Source organism: Carassius carassius, chromosome 14 (assembly GCF_963082965.1).
Source record: "Carassius carassius chromosome 14, fCarCar2.1, whole genome shotgun sequence".
NCBI lineage: Eukaryota > Metazoa > Chordata > Actinopteri > Cypriniformes > Cyprinidae > Carassius > Carassius carassius.
The window spans coordinates 25,539,162-25,564,208 of NC_081768.1; the positions used below are offsets into that span (position 1 = coordinate 25,539,162).

Here is a 25,047-nt window from a genome sequence, read left to right on the forward strand (position 1 = left end):
GTGTGTGTATGTATATTTATATATATATATATGTATGTATATATTCATTCTAACGGTTAAGTACAGTAAAATGCTACAGTAAAAACCTATTATTTTTATTTTTATTTAATTTTTTTCTGAGGGTTGAATGTTACACCTAATCTTGTTAAATTATTGTTTATTGCATTATTTCAGTTTCATGTGTGTTAGCATGATGGTATTTAGTATTGATGTGAATGACACTGTGCACCTTCTATATTTGTTAGTATTTCCCTACTTGTGGCAAAGCTGCTTGTGATGAGCTTTGTCTCATGCTGTGACTTTCTTTGCTTTTGGTTGGTTATCCGTGTATTAAACAGATTTCAGCACTGCAATATTAACATATCAGTTAATAAAATGTTTTTATTAAATGTAAATGTTAAGTTAAATCTGTAAAACTTAAAATGTAGCTACCATATTATTATAATTAATACCATATTATTACCATATTATTATTATAAGTTTCTTTTTTTTTTTTTTTTTTTTTTTTTTTACAGTGTTTATTTATTTTTGGTCTCAGATGCAATTGAGATGATTAGCAATGCTATCTGTTAGGTTTCTCCAGCTTTTATAAACTCCTTAGGTGAAACAGGGGTCTTCGTTAATCTCTGGTATGCTGAGACATAATGCATCCACCAAACTGAATGAAGAGCAGCTTATCAAAGATAGAAAAGCAATCTGATGTTACAGTTCACTTGGATGACTTAATTTATTCTCCGGCTTTTCAGTAATAAAAGTGCTGCCCTTTTCTTTATAAGCGGGGCTCATTGTGTGTAATTCTGCCATGCAATTCACTCTCGATGTTAACTACATTTAACAAACGCAAGGGAAGCCAAGCAGGCTATTAGTAGAAGTGAAATACCCTCACATTATCTACTGTACTATAGCCCAATGGATGGCGATATGCCGTAGTTGGGGAAAATCCCTGTGCATTTGAGCACCTATCTCAGCCTGAGTCATTTAGATAACTGCCATGTGGAAAATTATCTGCCAGAAGCCAATAATGAAGACCGCCGCAGTTAACCACACGGCTCTGATTCCTTTCGTTCATTACCAAAATATACCAAAAAACACAAAGAAACAATACAAAACAGTTTGTCTCCAGGCCTCTCTGTTACCCATATTGAAAATTTGCTATACACAATTGAATTTCATATTTTATAGACTCAAAGGATGGGTGTCATCTCTTTATTTAGCTGTATGTGTCTCAAATTCACCTAGAGCAGATGATGATGAGCAGTTTAAAAGCGCTCAGATGAGTTGAATTCCGGGCAGACTGCAGCAGTAGTGCTGTTGTTGCGAGCCAGCGAAGGCTCTTAGCTTTTGTAGTGAGGCATGTTCCTTTTTTAAAAAACACTTTCCTCTCAGCCATCCGGTCTGCCTGGATATCGAACAAAGCTGGCCCTGGAGAAGGTGTCAAAAGCTGTCTGAGAGAGAGAGAGAGCGAGGGAGAATAGAGTATGTATATACACTTTGTGAGTGAGTGTGTGTGTGTGTGTGTGTGTGTGTGTGTTGCCTCAGTGGAATCAGAGGACTCTTAAAGTGCTCCCGTTTGAACCTCACCAGCCTGCCTTTTCTGCCCGCCTTATATCTTCAGATTAAAAAAAAATTACAAAAGGAGAAAAATCAATAGTTACACAGTAAATGTGCTTGACATGAAAGGGTAAACTCAGGGCCCTACACTTTCATTTGACCAGTTTCCCCCCTCGAAACACGGACTGGAGGAAGAATGAAAAGAGGAGGAGGGAAGGGAAGGGGAGAGAGTGAGAGAGACCTCAGTTTAATGCTGTGTTTCTGCCCCTGGGCCTCCATACACTTTCCAACGTGTCGGGGGCTTCAGTGGAAGTGACCCCTACACAGACACGGACGAAAGAGAGCCGTAACATTTGCAATGACATTTTTGCCATCACCTGTGGGTATGTCAGCGGCCTGATCCCTGAGACCTGGGCATATGCATGAGGAGCTCTCAGCTATAGGACTCACAAGGCTAACTCAGTTTAATTAGAAGAATTATAACACCGAATATGAGACACATTATGCACTTATTACCCTCTCTGTTAGCCCTGCTGTGAGGCGATGACAGAGACACACGAGGTACGGCTGAAAGACTTGTAATTATGCTCCCCCACCCCCCCAAATTATGAATTACAGATCTGTCATTGTCATCATATGGATAAGAACAGAGAGGAAAAAAAGCACCGTCATTATTTAAGATGCCTGCAGTTATTTAAAACTGTCACTATTTACTGTTATTATTTAAAATGAATCCAGAGTAATTACGGATTGTAATTATGACTCTCCGCAGATTAGTATTTACAGAGCAATTTTTTTTTTGACATAATTATATATCGGAAAACTAGTTATCTTAGCAAGTTCAGCATAAATACACAAATATGCACAGCTGTGCATGGAAATATCACAGGACACACGTGATCAAGAGGCAAAAAGAGTCAACAAAGCTAAAGATCTGCCACATTGCCACCATGTCGCATCTCATTAAACCCTCAACTTTCCTTCATATTTATCCTTCCAAGTCAAAAACTAGAAGAGCTCGGGCCATTTTGCTAGAGGACCAAGTGATTGCAGTCAGCAGACCGCTACTAATGTTTGTATGTATTTTAGGAACAGAAAATGTATGGTGGGGCAAGTGTGCACGGCTAGCTCCCTGTTAATCTGAGTGTCTCTTGTTGGGAATCATACCGCAGGAATTCCTGCATGTTCAGAATATTTTTGAGGTGGGAGGTGCTTGTGACCCATGCAAAGGGAACCCCCACTGCCTGGTCCATTCTAACCATGTGAATGGCCTGAATACAATGAACCCGGCTTTATCTTTTCTTCCCCGACCCTTCCCTCTTCCCATTCGCCCACTCTCTTTATATGCAACTCTGTGTGTGTGTGTGTGTGTGTGTGTGTGTTAGAATGAATAGTGTGTGAATGTGTGCATAGTGAAAAGAAGGTGGATGGCAGGCCCTTAAGGCTGAGGTTTTGCAAGACCAGGAAAGCCTTAGTGCAGGGTGTGTTTGAATGCTAAGGGAGAGAGCAGCACAGGTCGCCTGACTCCCTCCACAAGGAGAGGCCAGAGGTGCCCTAGAAATCATCCATGGACCAAAATGTGGTGTAAAGCAAAAGCCAATCTGTTTCCACACCTTGGTCCCATCCATCAGACCATGGTCAATAAAATTTTGTCAAAACACTTCTTAAAATTGGGCAAGAAGCTGTACTGCATGAGCTGTGACAGCCTGACTTATAACCAGGGCCTAAAATTAACACTCGCCAAGCACCAAATGCAAGTAAAAATCAGGGTTGGTGAGTATATGTGTGCTACTCGCCAGTAACTTTTTTTTTAAACTTAATTTTAACAATGTATGAGAATGTTATATGGTTTAGCACAATTATCGACAGCACTGCTGCTCCACAAAGCAGAGGTGGAGTTTGAGTCACCTATAACGTGCATTTGAAAATGCAACATTCCAAGCATGTTCCCAAGTTTGATAAATCTGTTACAGTTCAAGAGTACTTATGGATATTTCTGTATTGATTTGTTTAATTGCAAAAATAACTTTCCTCTGTTTTCCATTGCTTGGACAAACAAGTAGGCCACCCCCACACTCATTGTATTGGTTCATCCAATGCTGTTGTTTTTGTTATTCAATTTGGTGCCACTATTGGTAAAAACACTGCATAATTTACCTTCTGAAAGTTCTATAGGATTAACAGGAACCCCCAGTCTAGACCTAACCATCCAGCCTAAGCTAGTCTTTTCAGCAGAGGTAGGGGATCTCAATCTCAAAAACGTCATGTCAACTTCTTTGTAGCATGAAAATAAACGCTTGACATAGTGACACGGAAATGTGCCCGATGGATCGGAAGTGCCATTCTGCTAATTTGTAAAGCAGCAGAAAAATGGCTGACACTTTGGAGTTTTGGATGCACAAGGCGAGAGGAACAGGTAGTGTCCTTTTTGAGTAATCAGATCATAACAGATTAGCCCACATCTTTCTGATAATGTCAGAAAGCGCCTTGAGTGAGTAAGAAAGAGTGGTGGAGATAGAGAGAGAGAAAGAGAGAGAGAGACGGCTGGAGAGATTGAGAGAGCAGGAGACTGGAATCGAGATGGAGCAGATGAGCCAATCAGAAGAGCTGGCTGACAAAGGCATGTTGGGAAGCTAACCTGATTTTATCAGCAGCCAGGCAGCTAGAGCGTCACAGGCTGTGTGCGCGTGTACGAGGGGGTCATAAAAAATTCTCTCCCTGGTTAGCCGCGGGGCATCCTCCTCAGCCTCTGGCCTACTCCAGTCACTGGCCTGCTCTCTAATTGCTGCATAGACTCCACCACACATGGCCAGATGAGATGACATTTTCCTCTCTGTCAGTGGCAAACCAGACCGAGCATCCCCCCTCCCTGCAGTAGTTGCTAAGACGCTGTCATAACCCATTAGCAGTTGGCCAAAGTTCGCCCGTGGCATTTCCTCATGGCATCAGCGAAAAGGCGCATAAATCTGCCAGTGGAGCCTGCTGCTGGACTAATGAGGCTGTGAGCTTGTTTATGGACTAGCATCATTTTTATGATTATTTCCACCTTTTCAGTCTCGCCGCCATCACTCGTCTTCATTTGGCGCGGGAAGAGTGCAGAAGCTCGGCAACGGGCTGACATTTTGACACAACAGTGTCGAATAGAAAACTGCTATATGCCTGTGCCTACACTATGGTGCTAATATAGATGCAAAATTAGCCCTAGACGAATAAGGTGAACTGCATCGACGATGGAAAAACCAATAAAATTGACAGTGGTAAGCACACACTGCTCCCTGACACACTAAAATAGGTATCCTGAGAAAACCCATATCTCTGTGATAGCCCCTAGACTCTGTAAACACTGAGAAACAAGTCAGGGGAGTGACAGCTTTTTAGCCGGTCAGAAAAATCTTCTTTTGCTTGTAAACCATTTTACATGAGTCCCAGACATGAGTTGAATTGGTATCAAATTGCATCAAAACTGGAAATCCCAATAAAATTGACAGCTTTCGTTTCTCTCCCCCTTGTTTGCCTTGAAGGTCCAGGCCAACAAAGGTCAGTTTTTAAGGAAAAATATTGGGGAAGGGAGGTTAAATAGTTCAAAATGGCTGGAAGAGGCGGAAGACAAAAGCTCAAGAGAGCACACATGCAACAGTTACCTCAGACATCACTCAAACGCCCCTTGCCCTCTTTTACTCATTTGTGGTACCCCCCCCCCCCTTCTTCTTCCTCCATCTGACCTGATATCCAGTGTTTGCTTCTGTTTTGCTAACTCACATGGGACAAGCCCTGGGTTTATTATTTTAGGCTTTGCTGAACACAAACTAGTCTTTACACCGGATTTGGAGCATTTGCTTCTAATGAAAATGGTGTCTTAGATTACAAACCAGCGGTGCCACTGCCTTCCCAGATGGGAGTTGGGAAGTTCTATTTGCCTAAAAACAGTCGAAAGACAAACTGCTCTCCAAGCCAGGGTTTTTTTTTTTTTTTTACAACAGTTAATGATGTAATTGAAACTCTCCTTTGACATCTTATATATATATATATATATGTTTTTCTCTTGTGTCTGTGTGTTGGGGATGATGATTCAGCTCTGGTCAATTTCTCAGTGACTGACTGAGGGAAAGTGCCCTTGTGTATAAGGCAAAGACATTGTATCTACATAAGACTTCACTTAAAAAGTCTCAGTCTTTTCTGGGGCTTCTCTCCTAGGCAGAGAAGGTTGGCAGAGTGTTTTATATGGAATGTAGAAAGACTTCGCTCTCCTAATGGCGTATATAATTCAGGTGCCCGCAAGGCATGCTTTCAGGAGTTCTTTTGCCTGAGGTAATGGGGAGCAAAGACTCTTTTAGACCCTTGATTATTCTATTGATGCAAATAGCTGGGAAAAAAAAAATATCTCCAACCGGATTACTGCAGACATTTCCATTAATTATCAATGATACAGGTGCCTTATGTCACTGACTGAAAGCTACAGCGAGAGAAAGAGTTAACCCACCATAATCTCTCTGCATGAATAGCACTGGGGATTTTGGAAGTGCTTTATACGTAATCAATAAGTTACTCTCTCCATTCCTGTGCCTCCGCTTTTGAAACCCTTGCAGTGTGCAGTTGTTTGCCTCGCTCGTGATTCTTTTATGGTTTATTATCTGAATCGTGGCTTTTCTTAATAACAATTATCAGAAGTCTTCTCGGTGGCATGTTTGGGCTGTAGTTGAGGGAGAATACGTTCAATAATTGGGGATCGGAATAAAATCTGCATATGCAAACAAACCGGCAACATGAAGCTGAAAAGGCGACGTAAGCCAACTCCTCTGCTCTGGTATGTTGAACTGCCCATTATAAAGCCTTATCGAGCACCCACAGGTTGCTGCAAGCACCCATGCAGCATTGTTATTAAAATGCAGCTATTTGAAAAGCTGCCGTTTTGTGCGGCAGCCATATACACCCCCCCCCCCCTTCCTCTTTTTCATAGTGTGTAACTCCCCCACCTGAGGTAAAAAGACACTGGGGCGAGCTTCAATCAATATTTCCCTGGGATAATGAAGACTAAATCTCTCTGTCATTCTCAATCCTTTGGTGACTCACTGTGTTGGAAGGCAGGGGGGAAATGTGACCTTACAAGTCCATTGTACTCTCTCTCTCTCTGAGCATTGTGTGGGGGATGAGAAATGGGGGTTATTTATAAAAGTATTAAAAATGAATGCATTCAGACGTGATGCTTCAAAGCTATAATACAGAAGCACTGTTGTTGCCAACTTACCCTGTTACTTAATTTTTTGAAAACTTAATAATAATAATAATGCAAGACCTGCATGAGTGTTGAGTGAGTAACTGACCATTTAAATGATTCCTTTGTGTATGTGGTGTGTATTTTGACAGGTGACGGATTGGACAACAGTGTGGCATCACCCAGCACAGGAGACGATGATGACCCTGACAAAGAGAAGAAAAGGAATAAAAAACGTGGTATCTTCCCTAAAGTGGCGACCAACATCATGAGGGCATGGCTCTTCCAGCACTTGACGGTGAGTTCAGTAGAGTGATAATTCCTCTTCCTGCTTCTCTTTGAGTTTTCTACTTTCTTTCATACTGCATGCTGCACTTCAAAGCCACTGAAATGGTCAAATGTAGTGCTAATGCTATGCACATGCTTGCTCACACACACAATTTACTTTATCTTGCCTAACCTTAACCACACACTAAGTTTTAAGCCAAGAAAGAAGAAGAAGGAAAAAAAACAGCCTCAAGCTAAAGATAGCAGAGATAGGATGATACAGAAGAAAGCTGTCATTTTCCATTCATTCAACTTTTATTGTTTGTTCGTTATTTTTGTTCGTCAGGGAATTATTTGTATTAACAAAGACTGGAGATAGGGATAAGGTACATACAGTGGTCCTAAAAATATTTGGGCACTAACGTGTCATTTCAAGATGTAGGGATGTCATTTAATTTTATAAGAAAACATCACACCAATTTTGTTAGGCTGTGGGGAAACAAATTATATGATGTTCAAAATAAAGACTAAAGTAGTTGTAGTAACATTTTAAACCAAGTGGTGTAAGCATCTAAATACTTTTTGGCGAAATTGAACATCTAAGTCACGATCAAAACTGAGTTAACTGGTTAGTTGAATGTGTTTTTGGGACTGGTGGTTACTTCTCTTACTGTGGCTGTCCACACCTGCTATAGAGAAGTGATAGAGCAGCATGGGCCATTGATGTGGTTGGCTCTTCCTCTTGCTTTGATGGATTTCACTTCCTCTATTTCATTTACCACAAAGTAATCGGAGTGCTGTCAAGACACCACTTATCTCCATATATCTACCCTTCTCACAGGCTTAACACACCTCTTCCAGCCTGTCTCTCGCTCACATACACACATGCACACTCTGCACAACTCATAATAATAATGTCTCCTAATTAAAGACAGTAAAAATGTTCACGTAGGTATATTTTCAATAAACATATTACTTAAGCCTTCATTTGTTTGCCTTACGCTTTATGACTGAAGTAGCTATTATGGCTCAGCAACGTGTTGAAAGGAAATGTGTTTCTAACCAAACTGGAGTCAAATGGGAGTCCATTTGATCAGTGCCAAAAGCCCCCACATGCTGGCTCCATTCCTACATCTGTGCCACAGAAATGCGCCTAAGCACCCCAGAACTTCACCTGCCCCAAGCATGCCCCCAACACACACATACTTTCAAACCCCCACCAACTACCACCTTTAGTGGCCCCAGGAGAAAGGTTTGTGAAAAGAAAGCCATTTGCGAGTTCACACAGGCACGCACACAGAACAGTGTGGAATACCCACAAAAGCACAGACTGATTTAGTTTCCTGTTTGTCTTGGTTGACCAATATGGTGGACAATATGTGTGTCAATATTGAGGGCTTGTTCTGTCTCAAGTGTTTTTGTTGAATTATACTTTAAGGACAAAGTTGTCATAAGGAAGTTTGCTAAAACTGACAGCCCTTTTAGGACAGCTTGAAAGTATATATATATATATATATATATATATATATATATATATATATATATATATATATATATATATATATATATATATATATATATATATATAGAAAGGAAAGAAAAGTGCTATTACATTTAAGCACTCAGACATAGTATTTTTTTCACCCTAGTAAGCAGGATGTATCAGGCTGTAGATCCATTTCTGTACTCTCGGTAGTAGTCACAGAAATGTGTCCATGCTTATTCGTACAAAGTTTAACTATTTAGCTGTATCACCAACCATTGCTATTGCCCATGTTACCAAAAAACTCCAGTTCAGTGAAAATGATTTATTATTGCTGTGCATCTCATTGCCAGTGGACACAGTGCTTAAAACTCAGTGTGTGAGACGGAAAAAAAATAGAGAAACCAATAACATGGCATCAGAGTTCCTGCTAAAAGATTATCTGCGAAGAAAGTGTGAGAGAAAATCAGGGATAGATTGAGAGACAGACCTAAAGAGAGAGAGGACATTGACTTTAATACAGAGACAGAGATTCAGATCGAAACATAAATGGAAACACTTTCAGTCTCTGATGTAAATAGGTTTTCACAGCACTCCTTACAGCAAACTTGGGAAATTGGAGTTATTTCACTCCCTGCTCCGAATGCTTCACTCTGACAGCTCAGGATTAGTGTGAGGAACAAAACAACACACGTCACGTGAGGCACAGATGACTGACCTTACGGACAATGCAGTCGTCTCGCCTTACGTCTCCAACTGCTTTTTACTCAAAGGATGTCAGAAAGTCTCAAGTGGGGCCAAAAAGATGTTGGGAAAAGCATGGGATTGATGGAAGAGGTAGTTGCTGAACCTCTGATGTCCCTTTTCCTCTGAATTGATGTGTGAAGGAACAGTCTTCAGGTCTGGCCCTTGGAGATAAAGACAGTGGCAATTAGCAAGCGGCACAAACAACACACACAGATGATAGCCTTCTGTCTCAGAGAAATATAGATTACATATGTGTCTCGCAGTTCACGGCCCAACCGCAGCAAGAATGCACTCTTTGCATGTCACATGAATCAACCAGCGAAGCCATTGTGCTGAGACGGAAGCGTGAAGTGGGTGGCAGTACAAGATTATTCTGACGAGCCATTCGGTGGAAGAGAGGAGGAGAGGAAAACAATAAGCGGAACGGAGAGAGATACAGAGGAGACGGTGAAGGCTTATGGGGTAGCAACACCCTGAAGCTGCACTTTAATCAGTTGTTTTCAGTCCCCGGTTATTAGCCGGCTTGCAAGGCAAGTGGAAGCGGGCGTTTGCAGGTCTGAGAATAGTATGGAGAAAAAGAGAGAGATGCTAGCTAATTGCTTGGCACTCAGTGTTTTAGCATGCTGTAAACTGGTGTGAACACATTCCAATAAACTTTGTGGTGAAGTAAAAAAAAACAAAAACAAAAAAAAAACAAGAGGCCCTAAACTTCTGTTATTTTTCCTGCTTTAACTCTTGTTTGTTTTTTTATTTTATCTGAACAAAGATAGTGTGATTGTGCCAGGCATCCTGGAGAGGAATGCTGGGTGCACTGAGCAGCTTTCCTGTTCCTGTGGCCGTGAAATTGGACTCTTTGCCCCCCTCCTTCCCATTCCTTGTTCCCTCCTGATTTTCACCCTCTATCTCACAAACAGTATTTTCTTGTTTAATTTAACAAGAAATGAGTAATAAATGGAAGCCATTGCCCCAAATCCCGCTGTGCTTATGTTTTTGCACTCAGCTCCCTTGTGAAAGGGCAATTTGCTAAATTATGTGATAGAGTAATTAGATGAAAGCCAGGCTTCAGATTGTTGCTATGCAGCCACAGTGAGGACCGATCCTGGAACAGCCAAATATTAGGCTGGCACGCCAGGCACTAAGCTTCATTCTGTTTGTACACAGAACCAGAGAACGGGAGGGAGCCTCTATCACAGCTCGTAAAAAGCAAACCACAGCACAATATGCAATCACCCGTTTCCCCCCACCCCCCATTTTACGTGCTGCTCGTGTTCAAAATGAAACTGGAAAGCATAATCGCTTTTAATGCAATTAGGCTCCAATTTAGCACCCTCTTCACACACATGTAACAATTCTGGTGGAGGCAACATTCTTGTTTTTCTCTTACTCGCTGGGAGCACATTTTGCCAAACCTCAACTGTGTAGCGTTTTGAGCAGAACCAGGTGTGAAAAATGCTATAATTCATTTCTGCACTCGATAGACTGAATCGTGCAGAGGGCCCTGAGCTGGAGGGGGAGCGGGCTGTGTCCTCTTTGGGGAGTTGGGCTGAATTTGTTGCCCCATAGTTGGAGGCTGGTGTCGGGGGGAGAGAGTCGGGTTTGAGTTGGCCTGCTGATGATTTCCTGGGTAAAATTACAGATGTTCAGCATATGAACTCCTCAAAAAAATAGTGCTTGGAAAACACAGAAGGGTTTTCAAGAGGCTGGACTTCTCGGTTTTACTTTAAAACAACACTGACAGGGAGTCATACATTTGGCACAAAGCCATGAATATTTCTACATGTCCATTTTAATTCACTTTTTAAGTCAAGTTAATTTACTCTCAAATATCTCCCACATTAATCAAAATCTAAGAACTTGTGCAGGGCCAGAAGAATACATGTGGTGTAAATGTACTGCATAGCAAAATATGAGTGTTTGTAATTATATTACTATGAAAAAGACAGACCCACATTTTTTAAAAAGCTGAATAAAAATGCAGTCTTATTCATAGTCCTTAGCTTTACATAACATCATAAAATTTGTCTGCGAAATGGAGTACTGCTGCGTGTTGACATCCATTAGAGGTCAGAGGCCAGCAAGATCTCAGATGCTATTAGTCCGTGGTTGTTTATTGCCTAAGCCCTTGGATGTCAGTGCACTGGACACCCATGGCAACCCCATTGTGGCACTTCACATTCGGACTGGTAGGGATCCCACTCTCAAGTTTTCTCTCACCTTTATTACAAAATTCCAAACCTCAACACAAATCAAATGACCGCAGCCAGTCACTCCTAAGAAACTGGAGCTCTGAGTGAATATTTTTTTTATAACAAGAGCAGAAAGAGTCCATGCAGATTAATATTTGCAAATTGAATTTAGCAGCCTAAGGTCACTGGTTATTTCTTAATTTCATCTAAGTAGCAGTGAGTACTGGAGGCGCCACAAAATTGAAATTGAAGGAATTCTTCAGACAGTGTGAAAAAAAAAGTATATATTGCCGCCTTCTGTATTTTGTTCCTCTGAACTGTGTCTTTGTCATTTTACCGTGTTTCCTGCAGCCAACTGGGACTCTACATCAGCTGTTGTAGCTGTTTTGGTCTCCGTGGTGTTTTTGTTTGAGAGAGAGGATAGATGTTTATTTATGTGTGTGAGACATTTGGAAGCAATGACTTGATGCTTTTTATAAAGTTTGGTGTCAAAGAAGAGGCAGCTGAGTCAATCTTAGGGCTGTGGCTGCCCATTGAGGCAGGATGTACCCCCCTGCTTCCACATCTTGTAATGAAAACATCATCAATTACCCCACTGACAGGCCCCTGGGATGTGGGGCAGGCAACTCTTTAGGGCTGGTCTTTGTGGATAGTCAACCCTCTGCACCCCCACCCCTCACCTCCAGAGAGGGAAAGAGAGAGAGGGTGGAAAAAGACTGTATATCCATCATTGGCAAGGCTTCCAGGGTGACAGCATAAAAGGCATTGGTGTGTCATGGACAGAATGGATCGAATTGGTAAACTCCACATGGTGCAAGGAGAGGTGGATGGACGCTGATCTGTCACTGCTGACACGGTCTTTCACAAGCCATCTGTGCCATGATTGATGAGCACCACATCAGTAGATCTTTTTCTACCCAATCCCACCATGGCGTCCCCAACATCAGCTGCACCTTTGGACAAAGAAAGATCCATGTTTAATTGACACCACTCGCTCTTTCTGCGTCCCTACGCAGTGAGTTGGTTCCCTTCCTCTGTAACATCCCTGAAAGGCAGTTAGAGCATAAACGGTCCAGATGAGAGCTGTCCCTCAGTCTTACTCTCTTATCAGTCTTCCTCACTGCTCTCAAGAACCTTACAATTTTATAAATTTCCAGAGGGTCAGCCACTGTTGCAGCCACATCATCGGAGAAGATAAAGTTAATGTACTCCATTTTCCAGAAGCACACAGGTGGGCCTCACTGAATTCCATCCATGCAGCTTGTGAACATGCACTCTTGGGTAGATTCATTACGTTGTCAGAAAGTTATACGCTGGCCTGCTATATTATAACAGTATTGTATTTCATTATCAGCTACTTGTGAAGAGTTAGCAGCTAGAGTCTGTTTAGTGTGAGATCATGCTAGGCCTGCATGATATCCTGTTTGCATACCAGCCATTGCCTTAACATGAGAAAGTGTGCTCTCGGTTTTAGTTTCTGAGTAAATCCCATTAAAATGCACTGTCAGCCGTAGAGGAACCTTGAAGCTCAGGTGTGGTACAAAGTTCTATAATATTCACCACCTCCTGAGCAGTCCGTCTGTCAAATAAATTCCGAAGCCAACTTAGGAAATAAAGTATAAGTATCCTGAAGTGTAGTACATTACATTTAGATATCCACTATGCACCTAGTGTTGGTGACCACAGTAGTGTTAGTTAAGTTGTCACTGGGATGGACAATTAGGGCATTTAGGGAGGCTGTTAATCAGGTATTATGGTAGATGCTTGATCCACAACTACCAATGCTGGGAATGGCAGAGGGTACAGCCAGAGGTGACATAAGGACAGTGGAGACAACAATGTTTAGATGTCTGTGCAAGTCTATATTCTACAGCATTGCCAATTTGAAACTTTGGGTGTCAGTCCAGCATTCTCTGTTCTGTAATCCATCTTAATCAGAGGTGTCCAGTTGGCCAGGGTTTAGCTATGGTATGATAAAGGTCCATTGGTGTTTTTAGATGGTGCTACGTGTGTTGATTTAGATCAGGCTTTGCTGAATTACCCTAGCTATGCTGTAATCTTCAGTGCTCAGGAATCTTTCTGCCTGCATTCAGCAGCTCAATACCTTTTACTTACAGCCACTGAAAAGCATTCCCTCACAGAGCAGAGCTCCAGCAGTCTGTCCCAGATACTCTTGGCTCTCTCTGTTTGTGTGTATGTGCTCGCCAGTGTATGCCTGATGGATTATATGGAAGCAAAGACGTGGTAATCAGTTTGCACGTTTGCTGAACTAATTTATCAATTCGGTTCCTCCTACTTGTAATCTCAGCCATGCGTGCTGCTCTGAGCTGATTGTGCTTTTCATCTGGGGACAAACAGTTCTTCAGGAGGAAAAGGCACTACCCTCAGGCTTCTTGATGGGGCTTTTTCCCCCTTTGTGAAGAAGTCACAGGGCATCAAAAGAATAATTGTCTGGCAATATGTCTGGTACACACATATATAAAAACACACAAGCTCATTTCTGCATCAATATCACACACACCTAGACTGATACAGCTTTATTTAGCGTTTTCCCATTCCATTTTTTTCCCAAGCGGAGTGGTCTGAAAGAGAAAAAAAGAGAGGGCAAGCATTTTATAGTCTATAGTGTATCATTAAGTGTGCTGGCTTGGAGAGGAGACAAATTCAATTATTTTATACCATCATGCGTAAGTGCATAAATTGTTTAATGGAGCTAGCATGTCCTGTGCACTGAATCCAAGACCCTTTTAAAGTGCTGTTGTCTTTGTTGTCATTGATTTCCCAAGGCGATGAACAAAGGGGAAATGGTCTCAGACACTTAAAACCTCTTAGATTTGTCTTATTTGCCTTAACTTTATCCAGTACCTGGCATATATTCAACTATTGAATAGGATTCTCTCCATTTAGCTCCGATAGTGAATCTTGACCTTTTCCTGCCATGCTGAGTGTATGGTGTTTCCTGTCGCAATAAGGGATGCATGGCTGCATGGGAGTTGCATTGAGAGCACCTGCTGATCCATGTCATCCCCATGGAGATTGCTGCATGCAGCCAGGGGATCACTCCCTTCTGTGTGATGAATCTGCAATGTGTGTCTTGAACCACATTTCATCAGATTAGATTCACATGTTAATAGAAAGTGAGGTCACTAACAGAGAGGATGAGAGTGTTGGTCCATGGGCCTTTTTATTCTTCATTCTGTTATCAGCAGAGTGTTTTAGCTGTGATGAAAAAGGAACCAGAAAGAGGCAAGGCACTGCTCACTTGTTTGTTACGACAGATTAAGTCATTGATTTGTATAAGCTGTGCACCGATGGAGAAAGATCCATCTTCCGCTCAGTGAAAGAGAGATAGAGAGAGAGAATGAGAGAAAGAGGTAGGAGAAGCTAAAACAAGATGGCAAGAGAAGAAATACGTTTCTGTGTTCTTCCTTACTTCACCCTGCCCTTATTTTATGGAGACAGTGAAATGACATAAGGGAACAATTGTAAAATGCCTTTAGCTTCTTTTAACGCTTTTCCAACCGTGACCACGTTTCTCCTCCCCCTCAGGCCTTTCATTGAACATTAATTAAAATGGCCAGGGCAAAAGGGTAATTATGATAATAACATAATAATATCGCACAGCTTATTAGAATTTTTTTGTAGTTCCGAAATTGCTTCCTTTGAGTATTGCATTTCAGTGGAATTAGCTAAAGGATAATTTCCTTGAGAGTAAAGGCATTGGAAAGGATTCCTTGGTCAAGGTGCAATATGGTAACCTGATTCTCTTAACATTTAATGCACCAGGAGTTCCCCCTCCTGCCACTCGGCCCGTATCTTCAACAAACCCAGTTTTGGCTACTGGGAGTCAGGAGGGTGGAGTAGCTTGTGTACTGAAGCATGCATTAATAGCACTGCTTTGCATTTCACTGGCAGCACTCTTGACAATAACTAAAACAATCATTTGGGTTTTTATCAGCTTTAAATGATCACAAGCTGCTTTGATTTTGTGTGTCAAGCAAAGCCACTGGCAGGCGCTCTCAGGAACAGGGCTGGCAGAGGTGGCATGTACCTCTTTGTCCATGATACTACCTGAATGACTGTGCTAAAATCCCCATCCCAGCAGATATTAGACTCCCCCACCGAATGCCGGCAACCCACCTCCAGCTGCGGTCGGCGTGGCACGGCACGGCGCAGCTGAATTGCTTTTGAATGTTCCCTCCTCAAATAGGCTGTAATTACAAGCTTAAAGAGGTTTAGTGGTCCAGTAAACTACATAATCACCCCTGAATTAGCCCGGGCTCATCAGCCGCAGTCCACCAAGCTCCAGTCAGTTTTTGCAGGCTGGCCCCCTTATTACCGTGTGACTGTGAACAGCAGGTGTGGAACAACACGCATCCCCCTTAAACACAGACTCCCCACCCTTCCACTGGGATCTGTAATGAGACCGAATAAGAGGCTGCTTACCCTACTGCGACTGACTTTAGATCAGTGCCTGAACCTGACTTACCTCTTTGCAGTGTCTGGTGGCGCTTGAAGCTATAGGCCACCCCATGAAAAATATAGCTCTGCTCTACTCTATGTAAAGCTATTCAAATACCAGCCACTGTCTTCAAATGAAGTGCCTTACAAATCCGGGTGTCCAGATATGTGTTATTTTGTCTTTTGCCTGTTGCACTTTGCATTTTTGAATGCAAAGCCCTTAGCTCAAATTTGATAATGTTGATTTAGCACATTGAGGGCCTGGAAGTTTACACAGATATGGATAGATCTGATTTGTATTCCAGCCCACACCCATCCTTTAATTTTAGACTTACATTCTGTCCTTAGCTGCCTCCAAACCGAAAGTGCCTATTGCTTACCCAAAAGCACTTGTGTTACACCCTCTTCCCTAAACCAACAAAAAAATGTTTTTTGTTTTTTTGTTTTTTTGTTTTTTTAAACAGAATAACTAGTTAAAAAGCTGGAAAACAAATTAAACATATCTTCTTTTATCAGAAGTAGAGATTAAATGGCAAAAAAAAAAAAAAAACTTCCATGGGTGAAATTCCACAGCTTTAGCTTGTTGTAGTACAAGGATTTCTAAAAATGCTGCGTTTGAATAATTCATGTGCCGGCTTTGTGTTGACTTAGCTCGCTACAAACTTAGTGGCAGTCCCAAAGAAGCACTCCCATTTTCTGTGAGCCAGCCAGTCACAAACTCCGCCAGGGCATCTTAAGCCCTGGCCTCCAGTTGTTTCCTAAATCTAATACCTTTCTCCCTCTTTTGTTGTTGCTTCATTGGTGAATCAGTCTTAGGAAGAAATTGGGTTACAGAAGCTTTGCTTTTTTTCTCTCTCTCTGTCTTCAGTTTTCCATATGAATCATGTTTTGTTTTTCTTAATGAAGGACAAAACTTTATGTTTATGCCACGTACACAAAAAGGAATTTGAAATGTCTCAACTTTTCCACAGCCAAGAAATATCTCTGAAGTCAAGACTTACTGTGCTTTCTTGAGAAATAACACTTTTCTCTGATAATAAATACATTTCCAACAAAGCGGCAATTATTTCTTTCATGTGCGTTTTACTGATGAAGACAACGAGTGCATGATTTTCTGGTGACAATAATGCTCATTGCCAAATATCAAGGGTAATCCTTCCTCCCCCACCCTAAGATTTGGGCTGAATGATGTAGGTGGCCCTATCTGAGGAAGGCCTGAAGACTTGACTCTGGTGCAGTTAATGCTAGCAGAGCTGGAGTAGGTGGAGCACTAAACTTCAGACCTAATCCTGTTTTCTCAAGGGCCAAGCCATGGAAGAGTGGTGGACGCAGCCCACGCGTACAGTGGCTGGTTCTGAGATGGGATGTTGAAATGATACTCAGTAGACACCTTAGCCAAAATGGCCCCTGGATCAAGCCTCAGGCATTCCTCAGGGGCATCTTGGCTTCCATGGGGATTAGCCACAAGGAATATGGAACCGAGGCAGCAGTAGGAAATCTAGCTGAAATTAACCCATACATACTCACCTTGAAAGGACCTGTTGACCAGAGTTGCCCTTGTGATGTATTTACTATTTGGACAGCATGTTGCATAGTGAGACAGGCACACAGTGGAGGCATTGTCAGATGGAGATTAATTCCCGTGTTCTGCGACTCATAGGGCATGCCTCATTTTTGTGCCATGCCTCCCCACTCTTTTTCTGTGTGAACACTTATTTTATTAAGTTAATCTTGTGTGGAAAGCTTCTTTAATCCAAATCACACAGGATAGAAAGAAATGTTCCCTTAAATAGAACATAGCGATAATAACGGTAATGTGGGTAATGAAGGCAGCGGAGTGGGGGAGAGGGGGTTGTGGCTGATCGTAATTAACTGGTTAAATGGAACACAAAAAGACGTGTCCACAGCGATGGGGGGAGGATGTGTTCAGTATGTGGCCCTAGCCAAGCATGGGAGTTGACGGGTAAAGAAATACTGCTGGGATTCTGGCTTTTTTTTGCGGAGGAAGCAAAATGATCAAGAAAACACAGAGATGAAAGGTACTTCCAAAATAGTTCTACCCTCACAGTGAACCAGAGAGTCCTGTCTCAGGACCTGATAAGGAGCGCAGCTGGAGCTCATCCAGACCTCCTCCTCCCTGTTCTACATACACAACTCTCCCGACAAAGACATAAAGATCAAGAGTACACACCTCTCATGTTTCTGCTCTCATAGTCTGGGTTATACCTCTCAGCTTTCAGGGTACAGTGCAGTAAATACTGGAATTCTACCCTCTCCCATGGAAAGGTCTCCTGACACCACTTGACTCCTCATATCTTGGCTGTATTCAAAACAGCGTTCTCGTCCATTGCTTAGAATTGGAGGTAAAGAGAGCAGAGTCAACCAAGGGTTGGGGGGAAAGTCTGATTTCGATTTTGAGCAGCAGTCTTGGGCTCAGAGAGAACATGAGAAAATGGGAGAGAGCTGTTCACCTCTCTTATCTCGCCGATAGGACACGGACTCTACGCTCTTCCCTGCCATTCCCTGTCTGAGGGGGCTGTGTAGGATGACTGGGAGGGACTATTGTTGATTCACTGCTAGACACAGACAAACACACACACAGATAAGATACATGATGAAGAACTAAGCATGGGGAGGACATTGTTGGCTTGGTATCCACCAGTGCAAAAGAGGCTGGAAATTCTGATGAAAGGAGTAGTATATTTGGACAAGACGTATCATTAAGATAGGCGAAAGGAAACAGGGAGGATGCGTTGAAATTTTCCATCTGTTCTTTAGGCAGTATTATTGCTTTCTCACTAAAGCATCACTAAAGCATGAGAAAACAATTCTCACCCAGTACTGCTGCCAAAGACGATTAAAAAAAATTAAAAAAAATACTCAGTCCCACTCTGACTATTATACAATCTGTTGGTTTCTCTCAGTAAACCAGAATCTAAATCACACTGTTTTGACACATAGGGATAATTTGGTGTTTGGAGAACCAGACAAAGAAAAAAAATGGTTTCTGAACATATCCACTTTCATGAAATACATCAGTATTACCAGGATGGAAAAGATGTGAGAACATTGTTCAAAGAGACAGAATGGAAGAACATTTGTAAAGAATGTGGGGAAAAAAGGTCATTCTACAAATGTATGCATTTCACATACAGTAAGGTCCAAAACAACAACAAAAATAATAACCCAGTTATTTTAGCCATATAATTTATCTATCACCTGTCATGACTTCAAATAGACAGACACTGGACAATTTACATATAAACTGAAAAAGGTAGGGCTTAAGTTAACAGACAGGCTTTTGTATGAGCAGTTATTAATTAAAAGTGAATAAATCATATCTGGATGTTTTCCGGATATGACAAGTAATAAGTGTAAATGGGGCTTCAGTCACTGCTGCCCCATTCTGCTCAAATACAGGTGTGGCTACCTTGAGGTCATTTTGACAACAAAGCTAAGGCACGTACGATGCTGTGGGCGGAAGAGCTTGACCCAGTTGGCGTTTGTACAGGAATCCTGTTTGGGTACTGCTAAATGCTCACTGTCTGAGCCACCTGTCAATCACAGAACAGGTCTTTGTGTGGGGTTTCTAGGATTTAATGAGAAGTTAGGACGGGATTAGGTTACATTTAAGTTGAGCTGAAACTTGACTGTTCATTTTCTCCACCCCATTGTGCATTGTTGTAACATTTCATTATGTAAAGTTGTCTAACAAGTTGCCTTAGATGACAGTCCTCCTCCCACTTCTTTTCTTGAAAGCAAAGCCAGTACAATGCATTCTATATTTAATTTTAATGAATCTCTTAGTTACCCATTCCTTCACAAGTTAAGACCATGTAATGACTGACAAAACATAGCTGTAGAAGAGATAGTTTCAAAATAGCGGATTGCTAAAGAATCTTGTATGCAAATGATCTGGCGAAAAGATAATTTCTTGTTTCATGTTTCATGTTTCAAATCATGTTATCTGAGTGTAACCAAGCTAGAATTTAACCTGCTGTCCTTAAAATATTTTGTGTAGGAGAGGTAGTGAGCAGAATACAACGATGTGTGAATCTAATCCGGTCCCAGTTCTCATACCTGGAATTGCAGCGGCCCAGAGATAGAGTCATTCTTTGTAAGCCAGCAGCAAAAGTCAGTGGTTGTGCTGTCACATAGCCTTTGGCAAAGCTTTCCCCTTAAAAGTCATGAGGCCTCTGATACTTTTGCCCAGACATGTTCACTTCACTACAGGGCTGACTAGCCTTCATGCCACACTCAATGTAATTTTTTACCTCCACAGTTCATTTGTAAAGTTGAGCATCACCACTGTTCTTTCTGTGATGATTTGGTGAAGTACAGAACAGGGCAGGGCAGGGATGACATAAATATGATGTTGGACTTATACATTGATTTTATGATTATGGTTGGAATTAAATTTTTGATGCTCAAAGGCCTGCTATCAGCAATTATCACTGATCAGATGACAGTGAGAGAGGCTGGAATGTTGTTTTCTCACATTTCCAGTCTTGGCCCTGGTTTCACACAAACCTCATCTTTGTGGTTTACTACGATGGACACTGGAAACATATGATAAGGCAAAAAAAAAAAAAAGGCTGCAGGCGACACTACAATTATAACTTTCTGCATGAAATTATCCACAGTTTGTTCCAATTACCTACAATTGGATCACATGAAAATGATTGAGCGACAGGAAAACAGCTCGCTTTCTCTGGCAGTACCAGTAAATAAACATGCATTCAGCAACATGAAAGACATTCCAATTTATTATTGCTCGAAAAAAGACCAGACAACCCATGGCGCCAACCATTTTTACATTTCTGTTTCTTCATTTGGAAGCCTTGTTCTTATTATACCTCTGAAAGGGTGAATCAGAATCACAGTTGCCAGTGTCATCCTTTGCAATGCCATACGTTAAATCACATAAGTAAAAGTCAACTATATTCATAAGTGCCCTTTCCCTGTGACATGCTTGGCTCCTATTTACTTTGCTGCTGTGTCAAGGATGTTGACTCGCTATGGTTTGAGGACTAGTAGAAAACATTCAATTTGCCATAGTGATTTGCTAACTTCTGTGTTAATCAGCAATCTGTTGTCACTTTGGTTGATTTGTAGCCCAACGCCAAGTTAGAGCCTCTGTCTCTGTTAATCCCTATCAGATTTTGCAAGGTTTGGTAATGGCCTTAGAAGGTCTGAACCTGTTAGCACAGTGAGACAAACAGTGCACTGTGCCATCCACAATACTGGAGGTGTCTAGGTCAACTTATTTTGTTAACAAAGCATTATATGAAAATATTGTACCACAGAATGGTAGAGGGGTTATTGCTGTGCTTTAAGACCAAAACACAGGGTTCTCTCTCTCTCACTAGGTATAAATGTGGTGTAAACATCTTTGCACAATGTACCTCCCATTTTACATGCTCAGCAGGGGCCTCAACACAGACTGTCTTGTCTTTTTCATGAACAGCACATTGTTTAGACTCAATAGACTAGTATAAATCAAGCAAATCTCAACTCACCTTTATTCAAACAGCTGGATCAGCACAAATCAAGTTCTTAACTTAGCTGTATTGATAACTGTTCACCTTACTTTAGTATCACCCATGTTGTTACCTTTTAGCTAACTGGCTAATCATCTAGAATGATGGTAACCTCACAATGATTAAAAAAAGGAAGAGGTATACACAGATTTGTGGTCTGTATTTCACACAAGGCTTCAAATATCCAGTCTCTATCATGTATTCATGGCAGCAAGATGACTAGAATACATTTCAGTGGGGTTGCACGGCCCAGCACTCTAATTACTGTTTCTGTTCCCACACTTCACTTAACTTTATAATTGGCTTGCCTTTTTCGCTGCCATTAATTACACAATTTCATATTCCATTAATGACTCTAAGAAAGAGACACACCTCACTTTTTCACACTAATTAACAGCTGCTTCGCCACTTTTCTACACAAATGTGTGAGCAATGTCTCCCTTCTGTACCTCAGACCTTTCTCTCACTGCTCATTAATTGATTTATTTCTCATGTAATTTCCTGTTGTTTTTTCCTCTCTCTCTTTTATTAGCACCCATACCCTTCAGAAGAACAGAAAAAGCAACTGGCACAAGACACCGGGCTTACTATACTACAAGTGAACAACTGGTAAGTCAATTGTACTCTTGTGTGTACATGCAATCAATAGCTTCGCCCCTGGCAAGCGGTTCTTAATGATTTGAATTAATACACTCCCCTACCCCCGCTTTCGCTCGCCCATCCCATCGTTCTCCCACTTATCGCCTCATCTCCCTTTAAATCAATTCACCCAAAGGGATATTGCCGCCAGGATTTTTCAGACTTTTTAATTTTTTGTTCACTCATTCAAATATGAATCCCTGTGAGAACAGCTACTCTTACGCCTCTCTCAAAACCTGTCTGTCCCATGCTCACTGTGACACGGGACTCAATGTCTGTCTCAGCCTAAACGGCTATTTATTTTCTTCATTTCCCCTATTAAAAGTTCCGTAAAGTTTGACAAAACCTTCACAGGGGTGTGTTTGTTACCAGAGATGGCTATCAGCACATACTTACTGTTATTAGCCGTGTCTAATGAATGGCCTGAGATGGGGAGTGGGGAGGTGAAAACTAACAAAGAACGGAACGTTTGATGTAAGAACACAAAGAACAACCTTCACCACATATTTCTTCTTGCCAGATACTCACATCAAATTTTGTTCGCAAACTCACTCTGCTCTTGTTCTCTAAAGCCCTATTCGGACGGGATTAGTTTTAAGGGGGTAGATGGAGTAATGTAACTTTACCACAGGACGTCTGTAATATTGATGTCCTATTCGGACTGGATTAGAAAGTCTCAGTAAAACAGTCAGAAGTGGGAGGGGTAACACGATTACGCAGCGTAGTCACCTCCCTCGTCGTCACGTGGACATTACGTTGCTTCCTGATTTCACGTGCAAACACGCAACATGGCGCCATCCAAAAATCGCGAAACTGTTTTCTTTAATGGTCTGTGTCATCGTATGCAGGATAAACTTGAGGTTTGCCATATATTTGTTCCACCGCCTAGAAAGCAAGTGAATGCTTCTTCAAGCGCTTCCATATTTAAAAAAACGCGCAAAATTACAGGAAATGACGAAATACTACCGTGTTTATTTTCAGATGGTCTATTCGCACGGGACTAGTATTACCTGAGGTAATTTCTCCGGACCTTTTTACAGAAGGTAATGATTACTGACATGGAGCATTTGGACGGGACTAAAATCACCGAGAAGCTCTGATAAAAATTGCTTTACCCCACGTCCCTATGTTAAACTAACCCTGTCCGAATAGGGCTTAAGTGTCAGGAATTGATATTGCCAAGGATCTGATTACATGCCCTAATCCATTTTGTTGAATGAACCGGCCTTGATCTAAGCACTCCTAGCATAAGATGGGAGAGTTGCTTTAAAAAACGCATTCTGAAACAAACTAGAAATCACAAATTATGAATTACTTCATAAACGCAATCAGTTGCCTAATCGTCCAAATAGCCAAATATGAAACATTAAACTAGTTTAAGTTACAAGAGAAAAGCAAAAGAGACTAACACATATATGCATAGCCATTTTTACAGAACGAGAAAACACGTATGCGTACATTGAAAGTGTTTTTACAACTGAAAAATTTAACTTAAGCATCTTTGTCATTTGTACGTGGCAGTTGCAATTAATGTAGAAACTGGTTTTTAGAATGGGCACAGTCTAATGTAGCTGCTGTGGATAGTGCTATGGAATGCCCATCTGAAAGTTGTTTGTACTATAATACTTGTTGGTGGTACTATATATTTTTAATACTCATTAGAAATTATGCTATCAATCATTATTTTTACAAAATGCATCGCTAAACATATCACATTTAACTGTAATGCAAGATACCTTTGTACCCTGATTACATAACATTGTTATTCCATCAGGCTTTTCAAGGTTATTAACAACCAATCCCTTGCTATGTACACCAGATGTTAGGAGAGTGAGAGAGATGGGAGATGTATTAAAACCCATTACACAAAATGTAATTTCTGACAACATAATCCTTACCATTGTTCAGTTCGGTACCCTGGAGACAAATGGTGACTAAGAATGAGGATTCATTTACAAAAGTGGCCTATCGGTGGGATGCAGGCTGACGGACACAAGGGAATCTTGTTGGGGTTATCAATATCTGTGACCTCACAACAACCCATGGGAGATCAATCTTTCATCCATATTAGTTAGCAGAGAAAACACAGGCAATTACTTCACACACTATCCTGTCCTACCCCAGCATTCGGCTACTGGGCCGAATCATTGTGTAGCAGGGTTGGTGTATGTTGGAAGAATAGTCACGTTGCCTGTGTGTGTGGATGTGGGAGAAAGAGCACTTGTCTGAGCAAGTGTGTAAGCGATGAGCCAGAGGTGGTCAATTTAAGCGGTATTAGCTGCTAAACCCTGCATGCTGGGATCTTGCAGCCTTCTCTCAGATTGTGTGCATCAGTGTGGATGTGTTCGGATATGTGTGTAAGGGTGCAGATGACATGGAAAGTGTATATGAAAACAGATGGAGAGAGACGCTCAGCACATTAGAGGTTAAAGAATAGGATCTGTCGTTTCATAGGCCTGTGGTTGTGCTTAGCAGGAAGCTCACCATTGGGTGTCTCCATGGCAACCCCTGGTGATGTTACCTCCTGACCTGCTGATTTTTAGAGGCAATTTCCCTAGCTGTGATTCATTTATCAGACTATTTATTCTATGATTCTGTGATTCTATTTATCAAAGCACCGGGCCAATACAGCTTATTTCCAACATACAATACTCATGCAAGATTTACAAGATAAATTCCAGCATTCCACTCTAGCATGTAAGCATATAGATTTAATTTGCTTAGCATGCAAGTCCATATCATTTAGCCATATCTCTGAACAAAAATTTGTTGATTATAGGACTTCAGGGTGAACATGTGGAAACCACAATGTGACATCAAACAAACAGCTAACAGATGGAGCTAAACAAGAGATCAACTGAAAATGATGGCTTCCTTAAGCCCTGCTCTCATAGACTTGTTAACACACATGTATGTTTCCATTATTGATGAGGACTCTGAGAATCTGCAGGCTGGGGATTA

General features: G+C 41.5%; 1 protein-coding gene across 2 annotated transcripts in view; it reads left to right on the forward strand.

Annotated features, from left to right (window-relative positions):
• The window catches only part of meis1b (Meis homeobox 1 b), a 62,654-nt gene that overhangs the window by 21,699 nt on the left and 15,908 nt on the right, over window positions 1-25,047 (forward strand). For both annotated transcript variants that reach the window (XM_059566771.1, XM_059566772.1), the window contains exons 8-9: window positions 6,916-7,061; window positions 21,980-22,056. In XM_059566771.1, the coding sequence (XP_059422754.1) occupies window positions 6,916-7,061; window positions 21,980-22,056 (223 nt within the window). The remainder of the gene's footprint in view (window positions 1-6,915; window positions 7,062-21,979; window positions 22,057-25,047) is intronic.